Raw genomic sequence first — 12,943 nt, forward strand, 5'->3', positions numbered from 1 at the left:
GGTTGTGTCCCGTCTCCTGGGGTCTGTTCCCTTCTCCTATACTTCCTTCCCCTTCTGTCTCTCTCCGGCGCATGACCACAGATGTTGCGCCGACTAAACCAAACTTTCCAACTGTTCCCTTCTCCTATACTTCCTTCCCCTTCTGTCTCTCTCCGGCATATGACCACAGATGTTGCGCCCACTAAACCAAACTTTCCAACTGTTCCCTTCTCCTATACTTCCTTCCCCTTCTGTCTCTCTCCGGCATATGACCACAGATGTTGCGCCGACTGAACCAAACTTTCCAACTGTTCCCTTCTCCTATACTTCCTTCCCCTTCTGTCTCTCTCCGGCGTATGACCACAGATGTTGCGCCGACTGAACCAAACTTTCCAACTGTTCCCTTCTCCTATAATTCCTTCCCCTTCTGTCTCTCTCCGGCATATGACCACAGATGTTGCGCCCACTAAACCAAACTTTCCAACTGTTCCCTTCTCCTATAATTCCTTCCCCTTCTGTCTCTCTCCGGCGCATGACCACAGATGTTGCGCCGATTGAACCAAACTTTCCAACTGTTCCATGTTTTCATCAGTAAGTGGAAAAATATATCCTTCTACAGTCACCCCTTAAATAGTACAGTTCCAGTTTGTTTTTCGTATATTGTTTTAGGATTTTAAAATTTCCCGATAACCAGGAAATTTAAAACTCCTAAAAACATCTTCTACAACAATCCGTATAAAACCAAAACTATACTATTTGAGGGTCAACCGTATTGTGCTATCCTGGGTCATTCAAAACCATCTCAAAGTATATTGTAAAAGATGGCACAGTGAACATTCAGAACCGTGCTGCCCGGGTACTGTTGTCTGGGTACAGTTGAATGTTGCATAAATCCAAAACAGCGTAAATCCAACAAGAGGTCAATTTGTACCTCTATTGCCTACCGTATCACTCTGACTCCTCTCCCTCTTGTGGTTCCTCCTCTGGCTGCCCTTCCCCTCGTGGTAGCACAGCAGCGAGGGTATTGTTGAGTAGCATGGCAGCGTGGGTTGTTGTACGAGTGAGTCCAGTTGCGTGAGAAATCTGGTGGACACTCAAGAAAATATCGCGTTTAAGTGAAAAAAACGTGTAAATTAAACATTCATTTGGATTTTGGACCACACGGTATTTCACAAACACGTAAACCGAGTTACTTGTACGCTACTAAGCAAAACCGAGCGACCATGTGACTCCCAATCTCAATTAACATGTAACTGGTAACCTTTGAATTAGTCGCCTGTTTCGTAGATAGCTCTTAAGGGCTTGCTACTATTGCTCTTTAAAATTCATGCATACACATAGGAAAAGGACACCCACATTAGCTGAGTCCAACAACACTTAACCCCTTCGGTACGGCCGGGCCAAAACAGTGCCCCGCGCCGTATCCGGGATCGCCGTGCGCGCTGAATTTCAAATGTCGCTATTGAATATAACAAGTTTTCAGCCATAAACTCAACACAATCATCATGTATTATATATGAAAACATGCAGAATTAAATGGTACACATAAACTCACTACGGCTGGGCCAAAACAGTGCCCCGCGCCGTATCCGGGATCGCCGTGCGCGCCAAATTTCAAATGTCGCTATTGAATATAACAAGTTTTCAGGCATAAACTCAACACAATCATCATGTATTATATATGAAAACATGCAGAATTAAATGCTGCACTTAAAGAAACTCACTACGGCCGGGCCAAAACAGTGCCCCGCGCCGTATCCGGGATCGCCGTGCGCGCCAAATTTCAAATGTCGCTATTGAATCTAACAAGTTTTCAGCCATAAACTCAACACAATCATCATGTATTATATATGAAAACATGCAGAATTAAATAGTTCACAAAGAAACTCACTACGGCTGGGCCAAAACAGTGCCCCGCGCCGTATCCGGGATCGCCGTGCGCGCTGAATTTCAAATGTCGCTATTGAATATAACAAGTTTTCAGCCATAAACTCAACACAATCATCATGTATTATATATGAAAACATGCAGAATTTAATGGCGCACATAAAGAAACTCACTACGGCTGGGCCAAAACAGTGCCCCGCGCCGTATCCAAATTTCAAATGTCGCTATTGAATATAACAAGTTTTCAGCCATAAACTCAACACAATCATCATGTATTATATATGAAAACATGCAGAATTAAATGGCGCACATAGATTCATTGATAACTTTGAGATATAAGCATAAATATAGAGATAAAATAACTTGTATATTGGTTAAAGGGAGCCAGGACACGGTATGGGCGTCCTTGGATATGGTACGGGGGCACTGAAGGACACAGTATACTCATTTTGAAAGTGTTAATTCATTCATGATTAATTAAACATGAACAACCCAGCAGGATATGAACAGGTAACATCCACACATCGACACACTCATTTCAATTATATCACAGCAGCCACAATGCGTAGGATTCACTGGGGTCATCCAAGCGGGCCCCCAAGACAGCCTACCAGGCCTATTGACAAAACACACACACACACACAAATAGTAGAACGTTCCCTGCACTTAACCATCCAGCATCTCAAGGGAGGAAATAGAGGTGGGCTCCCAGGTTGGAGTTTCATGTCAGTGTGTTGCCCAAATTGATATCCTTTGTGTTGATGGGAAAATAAAATAAAAATCTGCTGTATAAATGAACACTTAACTCCTATATGTTCCTATGTATACGGTCACTATGGGTCACGATCAATGGTTGACCTCGCTGCCTCAGTCGGAGCCCAAACACACATAGACTTGTTGACCCCTTGAGCAGGACAGGCCAAATTTGTGGCTTTACCGTGTAGCAGCGATGGGCCAAATTTGTGGCTTTACTGTGTAGCAGCGACGGGCCAAATTTGTGGCTTCACCGTGTAGCAGCGACGGGCCAAATTTGTGGCTTTACTGTGTAGCAGCGATGGGGCAAATTTGTGGCTTTACCGTGTAGCAGCGACGGGCCAAATTTGTGGCTTTACCGTGTAGCAGCGACGGGCCAAATTTGTGGCTTTACCGTGTAGCAGCGACGGGCCAAATTTGTGGCTTTACCGTGTAGCAGCGACGGGCCAAATTTGTGGCTTTACCGTGTAGCAGCGATGGGGCAAATTTGTGCCATGATATAACCCCCAAAATAGATGATACATAATCTGATCCCAAATGCTTTGATATGTATTATGAAATGGTTTGTGTGAGGGCTGATTTTTTCTCATTTTTCTCGCTCGGAGGGACCATTAAGAAACATGGTCCCTGATGATACCAGGTTAATGGTCCTATCTCATATCTACAATGTCTAGTCATAGGTCCCTAGCTATTTGTACAATCAAAATTCCCTGAACTTTTCCCTTGAATCTGATTGAGTCTAGATTTTCTGCGATTAAAAGTATAATTTATCGAAAGTAGATATGCTCAATGCTGTAGAATAAGCTCCGTCCACCAACTAACAAGTCAAGTATAATTTATTGAAAGTAGATATTCTCAATGCTGTAGAATAAGCTCCATCCAACAACTAACAAGTCAATTTTAAACATTAAGGACCTTTAACTTGGGACATTTAAACCCTCGCCAGACATTTAAAATTTGCGCTGTGAGAAAAACATTGCTTGGGGATCATTTCTAGATGGTATAAGAACTTTTGAACCTAGTTTTGCCAAATGTTATATTTTGACCAAACCCCATTTAAACCCTTGCCAGACATTTAAAATTTGCGCTGTGAGGAAAACATTGCTTGGGGACTATTTCTAGATGGTATAAGAACCTTTTGAACCTAGTTTTGCCAAATGCTATATTTTGACCAAACCCCCCTCTCCCCGGGGTCATGTACCCCCTTCAGACGAGACACAGGAAATAAGGGGAAAAAGCTATTGATTGATTGACTGAAAACTCGACTTTCAGATATTTTATTTAAATCTTTTTATTGCTGAGAATTTGCGGGATTTTCGGAGACCTTTCAAGAATCCCACATAAAAAATGACCTTAATATAAATTATACCCCAAGTTACATGAGATTTGGACCTGCCATTAGGGGTATTTTCTTGCATGCATTTTTCAGGCAAAGCAAATTGAAGTTCATTTAGAAAACACGAAAAAATATGTGTTTCTAGGTTCATGGTACAGAGGAAGGGTCACACTACCACCAGGGTCATAAAACTACCCCTGGAAATGCCCACAACTCCTACGAAAGCCTTGTCATATATGTGTTTCTAGGTTCATGGTACAGAAGAAGGGTCAAACTACCACCAGGGTCATAAAACTACCCCTGGAAATGCCCACAACTCCTATGAAAGCCTTGTCAAATATGTGTTTCTAGGTTCATGGTACAGAAGAAGGGTCAAACTACCACCAGGGTCATAAAACTACCCCTGGAAATGCCCACAACGCCTATGAAAGCCTTGTCAAATATGTGTTTCTAGGCTCATGGTACAGAGGAAGGGTCAAACTACCACCAGGGTCATAAAACTACCCCTGGAAATGCCCACAAATCTGAGGAAACCCTTGTCAAATATGTGTTTCCAGGTTCATGGTACAGAGGAAGGGTCAAACTACCACCAGGGTCATAAAACTACCCCTGGAAATGCCCACAACTCCCATGAAAGCCTTGTCAAATATGTGTATCTCATTTAGCGGTTTCTGACTCATAACTATTGCCAAAAAACACCAATAATTAACCATTTTAACGATAAATATATATGAAGACAGTTAGTGGGGTGGAGAGGACAGTTATTGGGTCGGAAATCGGCGAATATAAGTGGCTGAGTACGACAATCTGGCAACGTTACCAGATTCTCTTGCTCTTGCTGTACATAGGTGACCAGATTATCGTATGCACAACATTGTATTTTCCGGCTTCTGGCCCATAAATATTGCAAAACAGAGCATCAATAATTACCGACTTAACAATGATTATAAATGCATATCGTTATCTTTGTGGGTGCGATAGTTTTTGGTCAGAAATCGGAAAAACAATACGCCAAGTACGACAATCTGGCAACGTTACCAGATTATCGTATGCACAACACTATTTTCCGGCTTCTGGCTCATAAATATTGCAAAAAAGGGCATCAATAATTACCGAGTTAACAATGATTATAAATACATATCGTTATCTTGGTGGGTGCGATAGTTTTTGGTCAGAAATCGGCAAAAACAATCCGCAAAGTACGACAATTTGATACCGTTCCTAGATGTTCTTGCTCTTGCTCTTGCTGTACAGGTGACCAGATTATCGTATGCACAACACTGTATTTTCCGGCTTCTGGCTCATAAATATTGCAAAACAGAACATCAATAATTACCGACATAACAATAATTATAAATGCATATCGTTATCTTTGTGGGTGCGATAGTTTTTGGTCAGAAATCGGAAAAACAATACACCAAGTACGACAATCTGGTATCGTTGTGTGGGTCACCTGTACAGCAAGAGCAAGAGCAAGAGTGTGTGTGCTGTCAGGCCTTGTCAGCTGTTTACAAGGAGAGCACCGAGGCTGACCCCAAGCTGACCTCCACTGCATCACCGTGACCTCAGAGAACGGGGAATCTGACCCAAGCTGACCTCCACTATACTAACACGGAGGCTGACCCATAGCTGACCTCCTCTGTACCACCGTGACCTCAGAAAACACGGAGGCTGACCAAAGCTGACCTCCATTTCAACACTGTGACCCCAAATAACACGGAGGCTGACCCAAGCTGACCTCCACTCCACAAACACAGAGGCTGACCCCAAGCTGACCTCAGAGAACACGGAGGCTGACCCCAAGCTGACCACTGCATCACCGTGACCTCAGAAAACACGGAGGCTGACCTAAGCTGACCTCCACTCCACTAACACAGAGGCTGACCCCAAGCTGACCTCCACTGTGACCTCAGAGAACAGGGAGGCTGACCCAAGCTGACCTCCACTTCACCAACACAGAGGCTGACCCAAGCTGACCTCCATCGTACCGCTGTGACCCCAGAGGACTCTTAGCCTGGCCTCAGCTGACCTCCACCCTAGTGAGCAGTCCTATGCGACCCCCAAGGCGCCATACAAGGTCAGGAGGTCATGTGGTTGGTGATATATATGTTTTCTCTAAGGTTGTATTATAAAACATTTGACCTCCCCTAGAAACACGTATTTGACAAGGCTTTCATAGGAGTTGTGGGCATTTCCAGGGGTAGTTTTATGACCCTGGTGGTAGTTTGACCCTTCCTCTGTACCCTGAACCTAGAAACACGTATTTGACAAGGCTTTTATAGGAGTTGTGGGCATTTCCAGGGGTAGTTTTATGACCCTGGTGGTAGTGTGACCCTTCCTCTGTACCGTGAACCAGGAAACACGTATTTGACAAGGCTTTCATAGGAGTTGTGGGCATTTCCAGGGGTAGTTTTATGACCCTGGTGGTAGTGTGACCCTTCCTCTGTACCGTGAACCTAAAAACGTGTATTTGACAAGGCTTTCGTGGGAGTTGTGGGCATTTCCAGGGGTAGTTCTATGACCCTGGTGGTAGTTTGACCCTTCCTCTGTACCGTGAACCTAGAAACACATATTTGACAAGGCTTTCATAGGAGTTGTGGGCATTTCCAGGGGTAGTTCTATGACCCTGGTGGTAGTTTGACCCTTCCTCTGTACCATGAACCTAGAAACACGTATTTGACAAGGCTTTCGTAGGAGTTGCGGGCATTTCCAGGGGTAGTTCTATGACCCTGGTGGTAGTGTGACCCTTCCTCTGTACCCTGAACCTAGAAACACATATTTGACAAGGCTTTCATAGGAGTTGTGAGCATTTCCAGGGGTAGTTCTATGACCCTGGTGGTAGTTTGACCCTTCCTCCGTACCGTGAACCTAGAAACACGTATTAGACAAGGCTTTCCTAGGAGTTGCGGGCATTTCCAGGGGTAGTTTTATGACCCTGGTGGTAGTGTGACCCTTCCTCTGTACCGTGAACCTAGAAACACATATTTGACAAGGCTTTCCTAGGAGTTGCGGGCATTTCCAGGGGTGGTAGTGTGACCCTTCCTCTGTACCATGAACCTAGAAACACGTATTTGACAAGGCTTTCCTAGGAGTTGCGGGCATTTCCAGGGGTGGTAGTGTGACCCTTCTTCTGTACCGTGAACCAGGAAACACGTATTTGACAAGGCTTTCCTAGGAGTTGCGGGCATTTCCAGGGGTGGTAGTGTGACCCTTCTTCTGTACCATGAACCAAGAGAGACACATTTGACAAGGCTTTCGTCTGATACTCAAACATTTCACTAAAATATCCAAGACTTACTAGATATTGATGTTTCATTGTGACGCCATCTTGATGTTGATGTTTTTCAGGTAAATGCTGGTGGACAAAGGAGTGTTACCATGATGGAGCTAAGCCATAGTTTGACGCTTAATGAAGAAGCTCTCAGCCAGCTCCCTCCAGCCAAGCGCCCAATATTTGTGTTTGAATGGCTACGCTTTCTGGATAAGGTCTTGGAGGCCGCTCACAAGGTCAGTGGCATGGTGATGTGTGTGTGTGTGTGTGTGTGGGGGCGGGGCGGGCTTCGTGGCGCAGTGGTTAGCACACTCGGCTCACAATCGAGAGAGCCTGGGTTCGATTCCCGGGCGGAGTGGGAAAAATTTGGGCGGGTTTTCCGATACCCTATGCCCCTGTCCGCCCAGCTGTGAATGGGTACCAGGTGTTAATTGGGGTATTGTGTCCCGTCTCCTGGGGTCTGTTCCCTTCTCCTATAATTCCTTCCCCTTCTGTCTCTCTCCGGCATATGACCACAGATGTTGCGCCGACTAAACCAAACTTTCCAACTGTTCCCTTCTCCTATAACTCCTTCCCCTTCTGTCTCTCTCCGGCATATGACCACAGATGTTGCGCCCACTAAACCAAACTTTCCAACTGTTCCCTTCTCCTATAACTCCTTCCCCTTCTGTCTCTCTCCAGCATATGACCACAGATGTTGCCCACTAAACCAAACTTTCCAACTGTTCCCTTCTCCTATAATTCCTCCCCTTCTGTCTCTCTCCGCATATGACCACAGATGTTGCATCACTAAACCAAACTTTCCAACTGTTCCCTTCTCCTATAATTCCTTCCCCTTCTGTCTCTCTCCGGCATATGACCACAGATGTTGCGCCCACTAAACCAAACTTTCCAACTGTTCCCTTCTCCTATAAGTCCTTCCCCTTCTGTCTCTCTCCGGCATATGACCACAGATGCTGCGCTGCCCACTAAACCAAACTTTCCAACTGTTCCCTTCTCCCAAAGGTAATATTAATGATCCTTGTTGTTTCTGCCCTCAGTCTGACATCAAGGGGTGCCAGAAACAGCTTGTGGCCCAGCTCGTGAGTCAGATGATTGAGTCTCCCGGTCCACCCACACGTAAGCTTGTCGCGCGCTGCCTGGCTACCCTGTTCAGCGTTGGAGACACCTTCCTTCTCTTCGACACCATTAACAAGTGCAATGATGTCCTCAAAAATAAAGATGACTCCCCGAGCTATCTACCCACAAGACTGTAAGTTGATGTGCGTTTGTGTGTCTGTCAATGCTCCCAGAGTGTTGTACTCAGCCTCTAATCTCAACTTTCGACCCCCAAAACTGTTTCCTGTGCCCTGGTAATTAGATTTGCGATGTGTGTTTGTGTTTGTCAATGTTCCCAGACTGTCGTACTCAGCCTCAAATCTCAACTTTCGAACCCAAAACTCAATCCTGTGCCCTGGTTACTAGATTCACGATGTGCGTTTGTGTCTGTCAATTCTCCCAGACTGTTGTACTCAGCCTCTAATCTCAACTTTCGAACCCAAAACTGTTTCCTGTGCCCCGGTAATTAGATTCACAATGTGCGTTTGTGTCTGTCAATGCTCCCAGACTGTCGTACTGAGTCTCATAATCTCAACTTTCGAACCCAAAACTCTCTCCTGTGCCCTGGTTACTAGATTCACGATGTGCGTTTGTGTCTGTCAATGCTCCCAGACTGTCGTACTCAGCCTCAAATCTCAACTTTCGAACCCAAAACTCTCTCCTGTGCCCTGGTTACGAAATTCACGATGTGCGTTTGTGTCTGTCAATGCCCCCAGACTGTCGTACTCAGCCTCTAATCTCAACTTACGAGCCCAAAACTCTCTCCTGTGCCCCGGTAACTAGATTCACGATGTGCGTTTGTGTCTGTCAATGCCCCCAGACTGTCGTACTCAGCCTTTAATCTCAACTTTCGAACCCAAAACTCAATCCTGTGCCCTGGTAATTAGATTGACGATGTGCGTTTGTGTCTGTCAATGCTCCCAGACTGTCGTACTCAGCCTCTAATCTCAACTTTCGAACCCAAAACTCAATCCTCTGCCCTGGTTACTAGATTCACGATGTGCGTTTGTGTCTGTCAATGCTCCCAGACTGTCGTACTCAGCCTCAAATCTCAACTTTCGAACCCAAAACTCAATCCTGTGCCCTGGTAATTAGATTCGCGATGTGCGTTTGTGTCTGTCAATGCTCCCAGACTGTCGTACTCAGCCTCTAATCTCAACTTTCGAACCCAAAACTCTCTCCTGTGCCCTGGTTACTAAATTCACGATGTGCGTTTGTGTTTGTCAATGGTCCCAGACTGTTGTACTCAGCCTCTAATCTCAACTTTCGAACCCAAAACTCAATCCTCTGCCCTGGTTACTAAATTCACGATGTGCGTTTGTGTCTGTCAATGCCCCCAGACTGTCGTACTCAGCCTCAAATCTCAACTTTCGAACCCAAAACTCAATCCTCTGCCCTGGTTACTAGATTGACGATGTGTGTTTGTGTTTGTTAATGCTCCCAGACTGTTGTACTCAGCCTCTAATCTCAACTTTCGAACCCAAAACTGTTTCCTGTGCCCCAGTGACTAAATTCATGATGTGCGTTTGTGTCTGTCAATGCTCCCAGACTGTCGTACTCAGCCTCAAATCTCAACTTTCGAACCCAAAACTCAATCCTGTGCCCTGGTTACTAGATTCACGATGTGCGTTTGTGTCTGTCAATGCTCCCAGACTGTCGTACTCAGCCTCTAATCTCAACTTTCGAACCCAAAACTCTCTCCTGTGCCCTGGTAATTAGATTCATTCATATCTCTCGTTAAAATACTTAATTCCTGGTGTTTCTTGGCAATACTTAGGCGTCAAAAAACGTCAATGCTATGCTCTGGGTACGACAATCTGGCAACTGTGTGTTTTGTCGTATATCGTGTATATGTGTCCGCTGCTCCGCCTCTGTGTAGAACCCGCCCAGGGTGAAAGATCTCTTGTTAAATCATTCATTCATATCCTGGACGCCTGTTCCTAGGGGATGGCCTCGACAGAAGAGCTTCCATCTATCTCTACCCAGACACTCCATCCTCGCCTGCTCAAATCTCCTCGCTGATCTCTCCCCCGTCTCCCTGACATACTCCTTCACCCACAAAGCATTCCGACTCTCTATCTCACTCACCTACACCCTCCTGGTCATCCAACTCTCCTCCATTCGCTCCATGGGGCCAAACCGCTTCAAAGTCCATCCCGTCACATTTCAAAACACTCCATCCATTCTCCTCACTCCACAAGCAATCCTCAAGTAACTCCTTTCCGCTGCCTGCACTCCAGACCTCAGACTATCATTCCAGGCCCATATGTGAGGCTTGGTACTGTTACTGTATTCCTCAAATCCCTCGGTACCTCCATGGTCACACTTCCGCCATTCGGGATTCAGCCCAAAGACATACCCTGCCACCCTTCTACCCTGCAATGCCCTTTCTCTTAACTCTCCCTCCAGGCTTACACATAACCGATCCTGGGCACCTGTCACTGGGGCATGGGTCAGGGGTAGTTGAAGCTCGCCTCATCGCTGTGATATTAGATTTTTATATCGAAATGTCAACCAAATACGATTTCCGGTAAATTTTGTAGGTTGATGGCAATGTTGATGAATGTGTCCCTGATAACAACTCAGAATTACGTGTTACCCAAGCTTAATTGACGCATCTTCCCACACGCAGGGCTGCAGTGACGTGTATCGGGGCCATGTACGAGAAGCTGGGTCGCATGATGGGGCGCTCGTACGAGGAAACCGTCCAGATCCTCATCAAGGCTCTGAGGAATGCCGAGTCTCAGCTTAGGATCGAAATCATGATGACCCTGGAGAAGATCACGGCTGGCATGGGGTCGGCTGCTGGGAACGTCCACAAAGACATCTACAAGGCCGCCAAGATGGGGCTCTCGGATCGCGCCCTTCCTGTTAGGTGTGCTTCAGCGCTGGTGAGTTCTGTGCCCTTGTGTTTGCGTAGATGTGTGTGTGTGTGTGTGTGTGTGTGTTTGCCTAGTTGTGAAATACAGGCAAAGGGTCGTACTAGGCTTGTGCTGTCCCGTCTCCATAACGCTTATCCAGTTTGTCTTTAAATTCATGAATCGGTTTTGCACACACAGTCTCCTTGTCAAGTCCGCTCCATGTTGTTATGTATGGAAAACTGTATATCTTGAGGTCTCTCCTACAGTCGCTCTTCTTCAATCTCTCACCATTGCCTCTTGTCATACTTCCGTCACGTTCCGCTAGGTCTTTGGGTGCTTCGTGGTGCAGTGGTTAGCACACTCAGCTCACAACCGAGAGAGCCCGGGTTCGATTCCCGGGCGGAGTGGAAAAATTTGGGCGGGTTTTCCGATACCCTACACCCCTGTCCACCCAGCAGTGTACCAGGTATTAATCGGGGGTTGTGTCCCGTCTCCTGGGGTCTGTTCCCTTCTCCTATAATTCCTTCCCCTTCTGTCTCTCTCCGGCATATGACCACAGATGTTGCGCCCACTAAACCAAACTTTCCAACTGTTCCCTTCTCCTATAACTCCTTCCCCTCCTGTCTCTCTCCCGGATATGACCACAGATGTTGCACCCACTAAACCAAACTTTCCAACTGTTCCCTTCTCCTATAACTCCTTCCCCTTCTGTCTCTCTCCGGCATATGACCACAGATGTTGCGCCGACTAAACCAAACTTTCCAACTGTTCCCTTCTCCTATAATTCCTTCCCCTTCTGTCTCTCTCCGGCATATGACCACAGATGTTGCGCCGACTAAACCAAACTTTCCAACTGTTCCCTTCTATAACTCCTTCCCCTCCTGTCTCTCTCCGGGATATGACCACAGATGTTGCGCCCACTAAACCAAACTTTCCAACTGTTCCCTTCTCCTATAATTCCTTCCCCTTCTGTCTCTCTCCGGCATATGACCACAGATGTTGCGCCGACTAAACCAAACTTTCCAACTGTTCCTTCTCCTATAATTCCTTCCCTTCTGTCTCTCTCCGCATATGACCACAGATGTTGCCGACTAAACCAAACTTTCCAACTGTTCCTTCTCCTATAATTCCTTCCCTTCTGTCTCTCTCCGCATATGACCACAGATGTTGTACGACTAAACCAAACTTTCCAACTGTTCCCTTCTCCTATAACTCCTTCCCCTTCTGTCTCTCTCCGGCATATGACCACAGATGTTGCGCCCACTAAACCAAACTTTCCAACTGTTCCCTTCTCCTATAACTCCTTCCCCTTCTGTCTCTCTCCGGCATATGACCACAGATGTTGCGCCGACTAAACCAAACTTTCCAGCACTTGAGAGTTACTTATGTTTTTCTTCCTACAGTGCTTGATGGAGATGACTAAGTACGCTCCCTTCATGTACACAACGGAGATCGAAAACCTATCCCAGCTATGTTATCGCTCATTTGACAACAGCAACTATGATGTCCGCTGTACAGTGGCCAAACTCCTGGGCTTTGTGCTGGCAACGACACAGAATCCGCCCAAAGAGTTTGTCAAAGGTAAGAGAGTTTGCCGTAGCCTGTGTTTTGAAGCCTCGGTTGAGCGTCCCAAAGTCCGACAGGGTTGAGGTTGATATTCTAAGATGCTTGCGTTTCTCATATCCGGTATTTCTAAAGGTCAAAAAAGGGGGTCAGTAGAGTTCTAATGTGTGTTTCTGTAGGTTCTTGAGGAGTAGT

The 12,943-nt window shown here is 46.1% G+C and overlaps 1 protein-coding gene and 1 long non-coding RNA gene across 2 annotated transcripts in view; one reads left to right on the forward strand and one right to left on the reverse strand.

The window, feature by feature from the left end:
* LOC127002372 (uncharacterized) overlaps positions 1-12,943 on the reverse strand; it is a 43,158-nt gene that overhangs the window by 4,482 nt on the left and 25,733 nt on the right. The window contains exon 2 of the long non-coding RNA XR_007756102.1: positions 219-910. This is a non-coding gene — a long non-coding RNA (uncharacterized LOC127002372). The remainder of the gene's footprint in view (positions 1-218; positions 911-12,943) is intronic.
* The window catches only part of LOC127002338 (HEAT repeat-containing protein 5B-like), a 53,627-nt gene continuing 46,233 nt past the window's right edge, over positions 5,550-12,943 (forward strand). Inside the window, exons 1-5 of the mRNA XM_050868156.1 lie at positions 5,550-6,032; positions 7,304-7,462; positions 8,267-8,478; positions 10,957-11,215; positions 12,589-12,766. Of these exons, the coding sequence (XP_050724113.1) occupies positions 7,334-7,462; positions 8,267-8,478; positions 10,957-11,215; positions 12,589-12,766 (778 nt within the window). The 5' untranslated portion in view covers positions 5,550-6,032; positions 7,304-7,333. The remainder of the gene's footprint in view (positions 6,033-7,303; positions 7,463-8,266; positions 8,479-10,956; positions 11,216-12,588; positions 12,767-12,943) is intronic.

Source organism: Eriocheir sinensis, chromosome 23, assembly GCF_024679095.1.
Source record: "Eriocheir sinensis breed Jianghai 21 chromosome 23, ASM2467909v1, whole genome shotgun sequence".
Taxonomy (NCBI): domain Eukaryota; kingdom Metazoa; phylum Arthropoda; class Malacostraca; order Decapoda; family Varunidae; genus Eriocheir; species Eriocheir sinensis.